Here is a 14623-nt window from a genome sequence, read left to right on the forward strand (position 1 = left end):
GGGGGGATATCTTCAGCTCGTGGGACTTAGAGGTGCTGCTCCTTGCCTGCATCAGTCTCCCCATGCTGCCGTTTGCTCAAGAGGACAGAAGAGGATTTCATTGGCAAAGGGGATTCTAAGAACTCAGATTTGAGCTGAGACAGTGGAACATGCTGCTTCTTTAAAAGCATATATTATTGCTGGGTACAGTGGCCTACACCTGTAATCCTGATGACTCCAGAGGCTGAGGCAGGAGGATTGCCAGTTCCAGGCCAGCCTAAGTGACTATTTTTTAAATTTTATGATAGGGTCTTGCTAAGAGATAGAGTACCCCTGGGTTCAATCCCCCATTCCAAAGAGTAAGTACTGCCAGAGTCTGAGGCTCTGGAAGAGCCAGTTCAAACTGTCCTCAAGAGGCCACTGTCTGAAAACATCCCTTTCCCAGCTTGACATTCTAGTGCCAGGTTTGCCTTTCCATGGCACACGCGTGCACCACACATGCTTAATCCACACACTTACAGATGGAATGAATGTATTTTGACAAGAATTTCCCTTCCCCAGGAGTTGAGGAGCCAGAAGCAGAAGATTGTCTCAGAGAGGGAGCGGCTCCAGGCAGAACTGGACCACTTACGGAAGTGCCTTGCCTTGCCCACCATGCACTGGCCCAGGGGCTGCTTTAAGGGATACCCGAGGTGACGGTTTCCCTTGCACTAGGCTGAACCTATAGTATAGAAATATTATCTATTTTATTACCTTGAATATTTAATATTTTTCACTGGGAGGTTTGAAGCTTAAAAAATGAGAATGTGCCATGCATGAAGCAAAGGGTTCCAGGCTCCAGACGAAAATGAACGCACTCACCTTGACTTCAATGCAGTCGGATCACCTCTTGTACTCAGCGAGCAACCACTGTAGGACGCCCATGGTTTTTCTTTCCAAAGGTGGTTTTACTCCTCCTTCCCCATCATTCTTTTTTTAATCTGGAAATGAAGGCTCCATTACCAACACTAAAACGATACTGTTTATTGCCCCCGGTGCACGGGATTGGATCAGACCCGGCTGGTTGTTCCTCGTGGTGCCGTGTTACTGTGCTGCAAGAACCAGGCTTGCTCTTGCTGTGGCTCTGGAGTTGGCCCCGTTCCTACAAGGAGTGGGACTTGCTTCAGCTGAAGAGAAGGCTGGGTGCAACCTCAGTAAAGGGCTTATTTGTTTTACTTTTCTGCAAAATTATCTTCAAAGCAACAGGTCCTAGGAGCACACAGAGCAATCCAAGGCTTCTGCCTGGAAATGCTCTCACCTAAAGATAAACAGACCCACGACTGAAGGTACCTTTCTATTACTCCATGGGGGAGAATGTACAGAGCTCTATGTATACATATATTCACACCCACTAAATTGTTACTGCAGTGGGTGGTGTTTTCATACAAACGTAAATTTTGAGAGAAAAGTCAAAGGTGCTTCAGCCTTGTACTGTGTATATATATTAAAAAAAAGTTTTGTATGTTTTTATTACTTTAATTATTGTTATAAAAAGCCTGCCATTTTTAATATGTGGTTTGGGGGATTTTGTTTGTTTTTCCTGTTTGGGGGTTTTGTTTGTTTTGTTTTTTCTGGGCAAAAAAAAAAAAACAACTTGCTTTTAGTGTTTGTACTGCTGCTGGTCAGGACATTAAAATATTGAAGTGTTTTTAAAAATTAAAGAAGAAGAAAAGTAAAAGAGCTTACCACTGGCGCCTATGCGATCACTTCATTTTTGAGTTGCACCAGAAACCAATGTAGAAAGCCATGCGTTACACCCCCACACACACCCTCCGGCACTGGGCGAGGCAACAGCAGGCAGAGCAAACAGAACCCGCTGTTGGCAAGTGAGGAGGGGAGCAAGACAGCCGGGGTGGGTCAGCCACACGGACGCACAGGTCTTCCCAGGAGCACCTTGCAGGAAGTGAACACTCTGCCCTAGCGTTCCAACACACACACCAGACAGCAGGTGGAAAGTAGAGATCTCAGAGGCTTTATCTAGATGCAAAGCTTTGTGGAAGCCTGAAGTAGGGTCAACAGTGTCTGAGCTGAACTCCTTTTGAACTTACCAGGACAGGAACAGCGGGAAACCTGGCAGATCCCAACCCCACGAAGCAATGGGGTGCCACCCAGTCCTGGCTGGTGTTCCTTCAAGTACCTCTTGCAGGAGAGGGCCCTAACCAGAGCCTAGCTGTCCTGGGGGTGGACAGGGCAGGACACCTGGCCTGGTCACTTGGTGCTGCTCTTATGAGCACTGTTGGGCAGAGCAGCTTGTTAGTGGCTGCTGTCATGCCTGTTTGTATGCCTGCCAAGAACCTTCCAGTTATTAGCACACTCGGACAATAAGTGCCAGCAGTATTGCCAGTTGTCAGGCACCTTCCTCCCCGCAAAATCCACTACAAGACAGTAAGGGAGCCACATGGTCCACAGGTGTGCAGAGGGAGCTACACAGCCAGCAGTCAGGGCAAACTGCCACTGAATTTCTCTGCTTAAAATCTGCTTGCCATGTCAGGTGTCTGGGTGCTTCTGCCAGTCAACCTTGGTAATGGCATTGACTAAAGTAAAAGGGAAAAGTAGATCTAATTACTTAATGGAAATGCACAGCCCCACCCTGCACCTGAGAGGCGCTCCCTAGGTTGGACACTGGGGGGGCAGTTCATGGCATGTAGAGCAGAGGATAGATACCTGAGCAGAGTTCTGCTGGTGCGAGCCAAGGTGCTGAGCTAGCAATATGGCCTGGCCCGCCTGCTCTCGTGCTCTGCCTCCCTGTTCTCCCGCTCGTGGAGACCTCTGAAGATTCTTGTGCTCAAGAAGTAATGTGACAATCACGACCCAAGTACAAACCAGACAGTGTGCACAGACAAAGGCAAGGTAAGAAAGCAGCTCACAAAGGACGGCACACCACCCAGGCCGCGGTGGTCCTCCCACCCCGCACTTGGCCCTCTGCTCTTGAAAACACCCATTGTCGGATGATTCCGGGTGGACACAGCACATGTCTGTCCTCACCTGGGCTAACAAACACATGCAAACTGAAGGGTCTTCTATTCAGCCCTCTTCATGTTTTTAAAAAAGTTGAGCAGTACATCAGATCTGCTCTAGAACTGATGATGTAACCTGTGTGTCAGTATTTATGTGAATACCTCAGTCCTCCTCAGTTCCGTGTCTGCCATATCACCTGGAAGAGACAGCAGCCATCTGTCCTGATGGGGAATTCACTAAACGCAAGGGACACCCTCTGATGCTAGGTCATGTAGTTCCACCTTTAACCAGATATTTAAAATGAGTTGTTTCATATAATCAGAGCCAAACTAACAAAACAGCCCCCAATCCATTCCTCTCAGATAACATGACCACAAAGACAGGATTCCACATCTTCAGTTCTAATCTTAATTGGTACTGTCATCATCCTAGCTTGTACTCCTAAGGATACTGAGTCTCAAAAGGAGCCAACACCTTTAGCAGCAAGGAAATGAAACAAGAAATGTTAAGTTTGTAACAGAATTTTCCCTCAAAGTAGCTCACAATACTGCCAAATTTCAAAAAGCAAGCTAAATTTCAGACCAGAACAGATCTGCCCCTTCCCTCTGAGCCACGTAAAGTGTAGACAATTCCCAAGATCCACCAGGAGATGGAGATGTTTAGCAGATTCTGTTCCTTTCCTACAGTGCATTAGCCCCTTGACTAGGATCTCGACTCTGCCTGTTAACCATGCTTTGACTTCAGGTCACTACTTGCAGTAGCCTGTCCCCAGCTTTTTGATCCAGCGCTTGATTGCTAGACTCTGCCTTGACCCGAGGAAGACATGCTCGCTGGTTGTGTCACTTGTATATGCCCTGTGCTTCACTGCTAGGACAGCAAACCCAGACTCAGGCGGGAGGGAGGACAACAGTGCCTCGGTCACCCTGGGGGCAGTTTAGATGCTGTGAAACTAAACCTGTTCTAAGTGTACTTGTTTGAATTAACTGTATTGTAATATTATTTGTTGAATGTAGTAATTAGGTATTTATGAATATATTGCTGTAATTTCTGACAACATCCAAAAAATAAAATCTTCCTAAATCATGTTAAGAGAAATCTTTTATAAGATAACCCCCAACCCCAGGGTGGGGGGCAACCACCAACTCCACATCGTTTCACAGGTCAGACCTGAAGATCCTCAGCTGCACCTCAGTTGGCTCGGGTTTTCAAGCAGGGTGGTAGGTGTGAGATGGAGGCGCACAAGCCCCTGAGCTCCGCAGTAACAAGTGGTTTCATTCTAAGGTTCCCTGATGACCTCTAAAGGAGAAATCGAATGTCTGAACAGCACCTTTAATCAGATTCGCCATCTTCTGTCCTAGTCCTCTGGGTCTGTCTGGCCCAGTGTTCACATGATAGCCAGCATCTGCTCAGGAGCCATCTCGGCTCTGGACCAGATCAGCAGTGCTCAAGTAGCAAACCCAGAAAGGCAGATGGCGAGCAGTACGCTAGGACCAGGTAGCCACACCACAACTCTGGACTCCCTGGGTGCCAAGTCAAAACCAGCTGGTGACTGAACATACTTACTATATGGTGCAGGATGACGTATCCCCTTCCAAGGTAAGGAAATTTCTGTTAAGGGGCCCAACAATCCCAAAATGCTGCAGTTCAAAAACTGAAGTGGTTTTCTCTTAGGAAGAAGATAATCAATCTCCTGAGCCACTGCTGTCTTCAACCAAGAGCCCTCTCCCTGACCCATCAAGAGCAGCAGGAGAGCTCCTTTCCCTCCCAGCAGTCTTCAGTCTCACTTAATGCATTGGGACAGGTTTTTCCCCAAACGTCCAGAACGCTGGTCTGAAGTTCCCAGTCAACTGCCTCACACCTATCAGTATCAGATCATCTTGGCCACAGGACAAGAACCCAGCAAAGTCAGATTCTGGCTGACGGTGTTTTTATTATAAATTGTAGCTTAGAAGACAAACACTGGCCAGCGTTGCCAGTCACCCACACCATCATCCTCCGTGAACAACCTCTAGGAGATCTAAATTTAGTTCAAGAAATGGGGATCAAGAGGGAAAACACCCCCAGCCTCATCGCCACTCCTATATCTACACCAGTCACTGAACACAACCATGGGTGACAGTTTCATGCAGAAAATCCAAGGCTCTGGCAACAGGGAGGACTTGGTTGCCTAATACTTTTTTCTTTTCCCCTCAAAAGAAAAACTGGTTTCTAAAACTAGTTGGGGATTGATTGAATGTTCAAGGAAGTTTTGTTTTTGGTACTGGGGATTGAACCCAAGGGTGCTTTACCACTGAGCTACAGTCCTTTTTATTTTTGATTTTGAGACAGGGTCTCACCAAATTGCTCAGGGCCTCACTAAATTGATGAGGCTGGCCTGGAATTTACAATTTGCCTGCCTCAGCCTCCCAAGTTGCTGGAATCGCAGACATGCACCGCCATGCCCAGCTCAGGGGTGTTCAGTTTTGAGAACTAATCACAAATTTGCTTCTCACCAATGTTACAGATCCAGTCTCGGCACCTGTTCAAGCATTGTTCATACATTTAAAAATGTTTCCAGAACTCCAGATACACAAGTACCTCCATCATGTCACCAGCCTCCACCCAACAGTTTGCTGCCAGACAGGATAAATCTTGCCAACCACAGGCCTTCCTCTAAAAGTCCTGAGATGGGGCACTCTCAGAAGGCTGGAGGTTTGTACGGAGCTTGTGCATATGATGGAGTGCTTGGGTGAGAAAGGCCCCGCTGGTATTGATCTCCATCAAAGTCAAGTTATCCAGCTGCAACAAGAGAAAACAGACCCAGTTGGCCAAGGAGTTTTGATTTTGAATAAAAGCTAAAATACTAAGAACAAACCAATGGGGTTTTTTTGTTTGGTTTTTGTGGTGCTGGAAATCAAACCCAGGGCATCAGCTAATTGTACATAGTGAAGAGATTCTCTAGTAGCTTCTTTTAGATACCAGGGCGGAACAGGCAAGTGCCCTATCACTGAGCACCCCCAGCATGGCTAGTAATCTCCTATCTTGCAACAGCCTGAGCAAGTAGGACACTGGGTTGAGCTTCTCCAGGGGCATAAAAAAAAACTCTGGGGCAGAGCCCACCAGCTCCAGGGAGAAGATAGCAAAGGGAAGCAGGACCTACCTTGGCATGTGCCTCCTGCTGCCGCACAAAGCTATCAGCAGACACCCGGAGCTTGGCTATGCGCGTGTCCCACAGATCCTTGATCAGGGTGCGGATCGCATCTGCTTTGGGGATATCCTCTGAAGCACTAAAGGAGGCAAGGGATGAAGTTAGCAAGCACCTGCCAGACTGACCAAAACAAAACCCCACAACGCAACCTCAAATACGGCTTAGATTCTGGAGGGTATTCCAACTATTCCTGATGCAGAAAATCTGTTTTGTTTCGTCACCATTATTAACATGTAAGGACTTCAACGAGTAAGTATGGTACCAAGGACATTCAGCTACTGAACTGGTTCTCTTTAATATTTATTTTTTAGTTGTAGTTGGACACAATACCTTTATTTATTTTTATGTGGTGCTGAGGATCGAACCTAGGGCCTCACATATGCTAGCCAAGGGCTCCACCACTGAGCCACAACCCCAGCCCCTTGTTTGTATTTTGTATAGATGATTGAACCCAGGTATGCTTTACCACTGAACTACATACAACTCCACCAGTTTTGAAAAGCTCTCAATAAGTTGCTGAGGCTGGCCTTGAACCTACCATCCTCCTGCCTCAGCCAAGTGTCCATGGCCAGCTGTTGCCAGGATTAACTGGCTCCAAGTCAGACAGTCTATGCCACAGGACAACAGTGCTTTGTGCCGCGTAACTTCCAGCTAGAATTGGTTCCAAGGGCTCCTTATGTATAGTGGTGAGCAGATCACTACTCCCCCCCCCCCCCCCGAGTAATCCAGGCTCACTACCGATCAGGGAAGGAAACCACTAGCTCTGTGTTCAGCACCTTGCACAGCACTCCTGTCCTCTTGAAAGCCCCGCAGAGGAGGGACTGTCCTACTCTGTAGTTAAATCAGAAGTTACAAAAATCACTTAAGTGGCAAATTAGCGTAAGCATTGTACTGTAACCACATGCAGTGAGACTGGGTAGAAGTCAGTCCAGCGAAGGCAATAACAGCTTTCCTTTGTAGAACATTCTCTAGACCAATCTTCAAAGACAGACCAGAAAATAAAAGGTGAAGCAAATATTTCCCGTCACTAGGCACTCTAGGATAAGCTAGAGTGTCTACATGATACAGTTAGCTCAGCACTGGTGGGCGGCAGATCCACAGTATGAAATCTATGCTGTGAAATTTTATTTATGAGCCCAAACATTCAGATCTTATGCTCTGAACAGCAGGTTAAATAACAAAGGACTCTAGGTTCTTGTCAACTGAACTGCAGAACAAAGGTAAAATTCAGTCCCTTAGCCAATGAATTACAGAATAAGGTTTTTGATAAAAACACATACAATATAAGGAACTTCAAAAACTAAAAATAGGGGCTGTGTTGTGGTAGAGAGCTTCCCTAGCACATAGAGCTCAGTGAGGCACTGGGTTCAATCCTCAGCACTGCATATAAATAGATAAATAAATAAATAAAATACAGGTATTGTGTCCATCTACAATTAAAAAAAAAAAAAAAATGAATAAGCCCTTCACCTGGATAATACTAACTCATACCTAGTATGTGCCTCCATATTCTCTCCTTCCAGCCATTGCTCCCACCCCCAAGCCAGTCTCTCTTGAAACCTCCTCCCCAGGACGCCCCCCACCCCCAGGAGTTCTCCATCAACACAGAATCGTGCTTCCATCCCCGCTGTTCGCATTCACACTCTACACAGATGCCTCTGCTCCCTGAGGCCCCTTCATGCTGCCTTTCACAGCTCCTACCTCATGGCCTCTCCCTCCACCAGCCCTAGGAAGTTCCCTTGCTGGAGCCTGAGCTTCCCGGAGGCTTCTCTGAGCCCTCATACAGCATTGACCATGCTGTGATCTAACTAGTGGTTCACGGGTTCACACACCTCCCCCACCAACCCAGGAAGAGGCCCACATAATCATCTCCAAGCCTAGTGCAACGCCTGGCACCTTGCTATTCCTCAGAATCTAACCAAGGAATGGTATCGACCTAAAGACAAGTTCTTTAAATTCAGCAGACAGTGCCCTTCAGTAGATGAATGGATAAAGAAATTGTGGTGTGTATATATATATATATATATATATATATATATATATATATATATACACACACACACATACACACACACACACACATACCCACACACACACACATACACACACAGAGGAATATTACTCAGCATTAAAAGAGAATAAAATCATAGCATATGCAGGTAAATAGATGGAGTTGGAAAATACTATGCTAAGTGAAGTAAGTCAATCCCAAAACAACAAATGCCAAATGTTTTCTCTGATATGAGGATGTTGATCCATAATAGGAATAGGGTTGGGGAGCATGAGAGGAATGGAGGAACTTTAGATAGGGCAAAGGGGAGGGAGAGGAAGGGATGGAGTAGGGGGTAGGAAAGACGATGGAATGAGATGGACATCATTACCCCAAGTACCTGTATGAAGATACAAGTGGTGTAACTCTACTTTGTGTACAACCAGAGACATGAAAAATTGTGTTCTACACGTGTACTATGAATGGAAATGCATTCTGTTTTCATATATAACAAATTAGAATAAATTTTAAAAAACAAGTTCAGCAGGCAGTCAGTAGTAGTGGTAGCACAGACCAGTTTGTAGTTCTACTTCTGCACTTGAATTCATCAACCAAAACATGCTTAGTAAGGAGTTTCAAGAGCTTAACCTTCTGCACGTTATGCTCCCAGGAAAAACCAACCACACTTGCCTTCCCTTTGCTGATTTCATTCATTCGACAAACATGCACACCAGGCACCATGCTGGGGACACAGCATTTAAGTCAGTGCCTGGCCATTTAGAACAGGTATGTGGGGGTGGGAATGTAATGGCACAGCCAAATGATTAGAAAACTGCAGCTACGGCCAACACTGGCAGAGTGCAGAACTGCCAAGAGAGCAGGCACACTTAATCTGGCAGGGACACTTATTGTACTGAACCACAGGCAACATGGGCAAGGGAATGGGCAGGCTTCCTGGTCAGTGTACGCAAAGTCACGAGGACCCAGTGTGTTAGAAGAGGCCAAGCCAGAGGATCGCTTGAGACCAGGAGTTCAGGGCAACATAGTAAGACCCCATCTCAAAAAAATAAATAAAAGTACTGCAGAAGAGACCAACGTGAACCTAAAACTTACAGTGGCAGAGGAAAGAACCGCAGACAGCTGTGAAGGAGGGAAGGAGAAGCTCACACCAGGCCGTGCACTGCTTTAAATGCTGCAGTCAGGGCTCTGGACTGAAACCCTGGAAAGCTGGTTATGGCGGCACATGCCTGTAACCCCAGTTACTTGGGAGGCTGAGGCAAAAGGATTGCAAATTTGAAGCCAGTTTAGGCAACTTAGCAAGACCCTGTTTCAAAATAAAGAGTGGGGATGTAGCTCAGTGTAGAGCGCCATGGGTTCAACCCCAGCACCACAAAACAAAACAGAAATACAATAAAAATTCTGGAAAGGCACCAAGGATTTTGAAGAGAAGAGTCACATGGCAGTTTTATCTTTAAAGGATCACTTCGGCTGCCACATGAACAAATTAGAAGTCCCCAGGGAGCTTGTGTGGAGGTAGGCAATAAAGCATATTTTTACCATGAGTGGTTTCCCTGTAGCTTAGGACAAAGCCAGATGTGAGCCCTCTGGCCTCTCCTGCGAAAATCACAAAGAACCTGGATCCGCATACTCCAGACAGAATAAAGAGGGGTATCACTGCACTAAGTAAACTACATGTAGTTCAGAAAAAGGCTTCTGCTGGAGATGACAGTGGCTCACAGTGGGGTCCAATGTCAAGCAACAGGAGGTAGAATGAAAGGCCCAAGAGATTTCCTGGGGGTGGGGAAAAAGGGAAAATGAGAGACAGAGACCCCACAATCCTACACAGAGATGTCCTCCGGATTACCAACCCAGCGCTTTCTGTGGTAATAAAAGAAAGGGAGAGTGGGGCTAGAGGAAGAACAAGGGGTCCACCCAGGCAGGGGCCGTCCCAGGGAGAGCTACTCACTGATTGAGCAGGAGTTTGGTGAGTTCCATGTAGTAAGGGCTGGGCACAGGGGTAAAAGTTTCCTCTTTTCGCTCATGATCCCTCATCTTCTCCAACTTTTCTGAAATGGAGATGTCAACACATGTCACCGTCACTATAGCCAAGGTTCATTTCAATTTCCAAACTTCCCAAGTACTGACATTACTACCTATTTGATCAAGTAGCAAATTCCTAAGGAAAACTTTCTGGAATGATATTTGTATCAAGGCCTTCTCCTTGGAAGAAATTCTCTCAGGAAGGCTTTTGTTGTCATCCTTTTGGCTTAAAGAATATGTCCAAACTGGAAGTTCTTTTTATAGGGAAAGAACTATTTTACCTTTGATGTAATAAGTGATCACAGATTTAAGAGATCTATGTATACCAAGTCTGGTTCATAAGAGGGCAAGCAACTTGTAAACTACAGTATGATGTAAACTACAACTTATAAATTTTGCTGACAGTATGATATTCTAGGGGGCTTAAAGGCACTCCAGCCTGGAGCAAGGGGTTATGATATGCTAGAGAGGCTTAAAGGTACCCAATAAGGCAGTGGGCACAATGTCCAACAGGGGCTTAAAGCCCAGCATCTAGAACCCACCACCATGCTTGATCTCACCCGGCATTAGCACTACCCTCAGACATTTCCACTACTTCCTTGGCCTTCCCTTTCCTACGGGCCTAAGAAGCCCAGTCCTGGCTACAGGGACAAGGCGAAGAAGCTTACACATCCCTGTCCTTTGGGGGTCCTGGTGCACTTGCCCTCTCTCCCTACAGCCAGCTCCTTGCAACTCTCACTTGACACCTTGCCAACTAGGCCTGTACCCCACTCCCCAGCCTCCTTGCTGTGTCCTCTCTGCAGGGCTAGCCTTCCAGGTGTACCCTGGTCCTCTCACTGCATAAGAACTCTATGTACGCTGTTCTCGAGGATTGTCTTCTCCCTCCCTGCTTGATCATCCCAAATGATCAAGTCACAAGAGAAAACCTCCCCTGACCCAAATCCTTCTCCATCTATCAATTCATTTCAGCACCAAGCTTCCAGCTGTCTGCCCCTCTCTTTAGTGTTCCCCCGTTCACTTCTTGCCCCTCCACCTCCACTCAGCCAAACTCAACGCTACTTCTCAGTGTCTGCACCTGATCGGTCAGTCCTCCTCCTCTAGTGTTGACCATGTAGCTTCTGGACACCACTCTCCCTGAGCTTTTGGCCTCACTAGCCAGTCCTTCTCACTTCTCTTGCCTCTTGACCCCTCAACACTAGGGTACAAAGCTCAGTTCCTAACTCCACTCCACCTCCTAAACTCACATCCAGATGATCTCATTCTGCCCCCATTCGATACCATCTGTGCCATTTAACTTCCACCTGGGCATCTACATACATCTCCAATGTAACCAGTTCAAACCTCAGTTCCTGGTGCCCACAGACCTCTCAAACGTGCTCCCCACCTCAGGAAACTCCACCTTCTCCTCCAACTCCAGCCCACAGCCTGGGGGCTCTCTCATCCCAACAGTCAGTCCTTCACCAAATCCTGTTGCTTATTCCTTCAGAACACACCAACCATAGCCCCCCCTCCCCCATTGGCCCTGGCAGGGATCATCCCCTACTCCCCGCTCACACAGTGGAGTGGTTATTTTTCACTTTCCCCCCATACCTAGGGATCAAACCCCAGGCCTCATGCATGCAAAGCTGTTTTTTTCCCTTCTTTTTCTTTTCCATCTGAATCAGATTATGAGGGGCTGAGGACATAGCTCAGTTGGCAGAGTGCTTGCCTCACATGAACAACACCCTGGGCTCGATCCCTAGCACCACCAAAAAAAAAAAAAAACGAAAGAAAAAAAAAAGAAAAGAACAGATTATGAGATCTCTCTGCTCAAACTCTCCAACAAATCAAAAAGACCGACAATACCAAACTTCTGGCTAGGGCATGGAACAATAGGAACATTCCTGGAAGGAATAATGGCTCAACCACTCCAGAGAACAGCTGGCTGTTTCTTACAAACTCAAGCCTCATCCGTACTATGACCCAGCAAGTCCACCACTCCCAAGCATTTATTTGCCCAAGAAAAATAAAAACATATAATCAGAAGAAGACTTGGGCAAGAACATTCATAGCAGCTTTATTCAGAATAAAGCCAAGAAACCATTCAAACGCCCACCAGTAGAATAGGTGAGCACACAGCCTGCCCAGACAAGGAGCCACACTCAAGAATGAAACTGATGCACAACGCAGGCAGCAACAGAGGCGAGCCACAGAAACACCCAGGAATACAAGAAGCCAGAGACAAGATGAGATCCTGGAGGATTCCATATATGGGAGACCCCAGAACAGGCAGGAGAATCCCTAGCACAGCCAGGAGGCCGCGGCTCTCAGAGGGGCTGACTGGCTGGAGATACAGCTTCTCACCACAGTGCAGCCTGCTGTGTGAAAGCTCACACACTCTCTCCACACCTTCACTGTGGTCCTGCACCTGGGGTCACAACAGGTCCAAGCCCCCAGAGGCTGATCGTGAACTAGGAGCCTAGACAGGTCCCTACTGGAGTCAGGCCTGCAGGGGCTCCCACCAGAGGCCCTCAGAGTAGAGGAACTAGGGATCCCCACTGCCAGAGCCACTCGCCCCTTTAGACAAGGAGCAAGGCAGACGCCCAAGCAGATTTCCCCAAACTAAGTCGATGTGGCTGGCTGAAGGAGTCCTTGCCTGCAGGAGGCAGGTACCCCAGGTACCCCAGGGGGAGGGGAGAGTCAGAATCACTCAGGGCTCTTCACTGTAGAAACATGCCTGCCACACCCCTCCCCAGCAAAAACAGTGAGGACGTTTTTCTACTTGAAGCAGCTGCTCACATCTGATATAGGGAGATCACGAGTGCTCAGGACCGTCTGCAAATGTGATGTGCCCTCACTTCTGTTTGGAGCACCAAGATGGAGCCCGGGGCCTTGGCCATGTCAAGCAAGTGCTGTATACTGAGCTACAGCCCAGTCCTTTTTATTATGTTGGGACATGGTCTTGCTAAATTGCCCTGATGGCCTTGAACTTGTGATCTTCCTGCCTCAGCTTCCTGACTGGAACTACAAGCACACCAGGCTCTTTGATTTCTTTTTGGTACTGGGGATGGAATCCAGGGTGCTTAACCACTGAGCTCTTTCCCCCAGCCTTGAGACAGGGTCTCACTGAGTTGCCGAGGCTGGCTTTGAACTTGAGATCCTCCTGCCTCAGCCTCCCAAGGTACTGGGATTACAGGTGTGCACCCCGAGGTGGTGTGGCCTCTTGGCTTTTTCTAACATCTTTATCGAAGCATAATTAACACCCCACACAATTCACTCGCTTGTAAGTGTATAAAGCAGTGGGTTTTAGCATATCCGGGGCCAGGCAACAGCTACTTCAGTCAAGTTTGGAACTTTTTCATAATCCCAAAAAGGAATCCCATCACCTCCCAAACCCAGGCGGGCAGCACTCTGTGCCTAGGGATCTGGGTATCCGCACGGGTCACATCGGTGGAGCCACCCTGTGTCCCCGCAGCCAGCCTGGGGAGGCTGAGGCAGGAGGATGGCGGGTTCCGAGCCAGCCTCTGCAACAGCGAGGCGCCGAGCGGCTCAGCGAGACCCCGTCTCTAAATACAAAATAGGGCCGGGGTGCGGCTGGGGGGCCGAGCTCAATCCCTGGTACCCCGCGCCCCCAAAGAAGGAGTGGTCTCTGCCTGGCGCCCAGGGCACGGGGCTTGGGTGGCAGCACGTGAGTCCTCCGGCTGCGCCACACCCACGGTGCGGCGACCGTCACCCCCACGCCACGTCGGTTCCATCAGGAAGGCCGCCCCCAGCCTGCAGCCCGAGGCGGCCCTCCAGGGCGTCCACCCCTCCGCCGGGGCCTTACCTACGTCCATCCACTCGGCGGGCAGCAGCCGGCACTTCTGCCTCTGCTTCAGGTTCACCGCCAGCCACAGGGGCACGGCCACCGGCAGGCCAGGGCTGAACGGGCCCAGGTCCCCCTGCAAGGCAACGGCCGTGAGTGCGCGCCGCAGGACGGGGCCCGCCGAGCCCGCCGCCCCGCCCCGCCCCGCCCCGCGCCCGCCCGAGGCCTCACCCCGATGAGATAGATCTTGTCCAGGCTGAAGTTGGGGATGATGGTAACCAGCTCCTTCTCGGCCAGAAACTCCACTTCCGCAGCGTCCATGCCAGCGGCCGCCCGGCACTCGCAGCTTCCTCAGGCAGCTCGGCTTCTTGAACCCGGAGACGCCGGCGCGGCTTTCCCGCCACAGCGCAGTCCCGCCCCCACCGGAAGACGGATTAAGACAGCCAATAGGAGTGAGCGAGGCTGAGCCGCAGCCAATGGAAGTGAGGGAGGTTGCGTGCCGCCCCGCCCCCTCCACGCCCCCTCGCCCTCTTCGCGTCTCTCCCCGGCTCACGCCCCCCACGCCCCCCGCGCCTCCACGCCCCCCACGCCTCCACGCCCCCCACGCGCCCCACACGGTCCCCCTCGCTCCCCACGCCCCCCCGCC

General features: G+C 49.0%; 2 protein-coding genes across 13 annotated transcripts in view; one reads left to right on the top strand and one right to left on the bottom strand.

Moving 5' to 3' along the window:
* The window catches only part of Gse1 (Gse1 coiled-coil protein), a 303688-nt gene extending 299629 nt beyond the window's left edge, over window positions 1-4059 (top strand). For all 12 annotated transcript variants that reach the window (XM_071604613.1, XM_071604612.1, XM_071604611.1 and 9 more), the window contains one exon: window positions 541-4059. In XM_071604613.1, coding sequence (XP_071460714.1) covers window positions 541-675 — 135 coding nt within the window. In that variant the 3' untranslated portion in view covers window positions 676-4059. The remainder of the gene's footprint in view (window positions 1-540) is intronic.
* An 827-nt stretch (window positions 4060-4886) lies between these two features.
* On the bottom strand, window positions 4887-14356 carry Gins2 (GINS complex subunit 2). Its single transcript, XM_027933032.3, has 5 exons — window positions 14209-14356; window positions 13999-14113; window positions 10120-10219; window positions 6116-6242; window positions 4887-5754 (listed from the first exon to the last, which is right to left on the bottom strand). Exons 1-5 carry the CDS (start codon window positions 14296-14298, stop codon window positions 5629-5631), a joined length of 558 nt encoding a protein of 185 aa, XP_027788833.3. The 5' UTR covers window positions 14299-14356; the 3' UTR covers window positions 4887-5628.
* Between the last annotated feature and the right edge of the window lie 267 nt (window positions 14357-14623).

The sequence above is a fragment of the Marmota flaviventris genome, chromosome 18, assembly GCF_047511675.1.
Source record: "Marmota flaviventris isolate mMarFla1 chromosome 18, mMarFla1.hap1, whole genome shotgun sequence".
Taxonomy (NCBI): Eukaryota; Metazoa; Chordata; class Mammalia; order Rodentia; family Sciuridae; genus Marmota; species Marmota flaviventris.

Coding starts and splice junctions, on each gene's coding strand:
- Gins2 (XM_027933032.3), bottom strand. CDS start 14,298: ATGGACGCTGCGGAAGTGGAGTTTCTGGCCGAGAAGGAGCTGGTTACC. Junction 6,243..10,119: donor ACCAAACTCCTGCTCAATCA/GTGAGTAGCTCT, acceptor TGCCTCCTTTAG/TGCTTCAGAGGATATCCCCA. Junction 5,755..6,115: donor AGCAGGAGGCACATGCCAAG/GTAGGTCCTGCT, acceptor CTCTTGTTGCAG/CTGGATAACTTGACTTTGAT.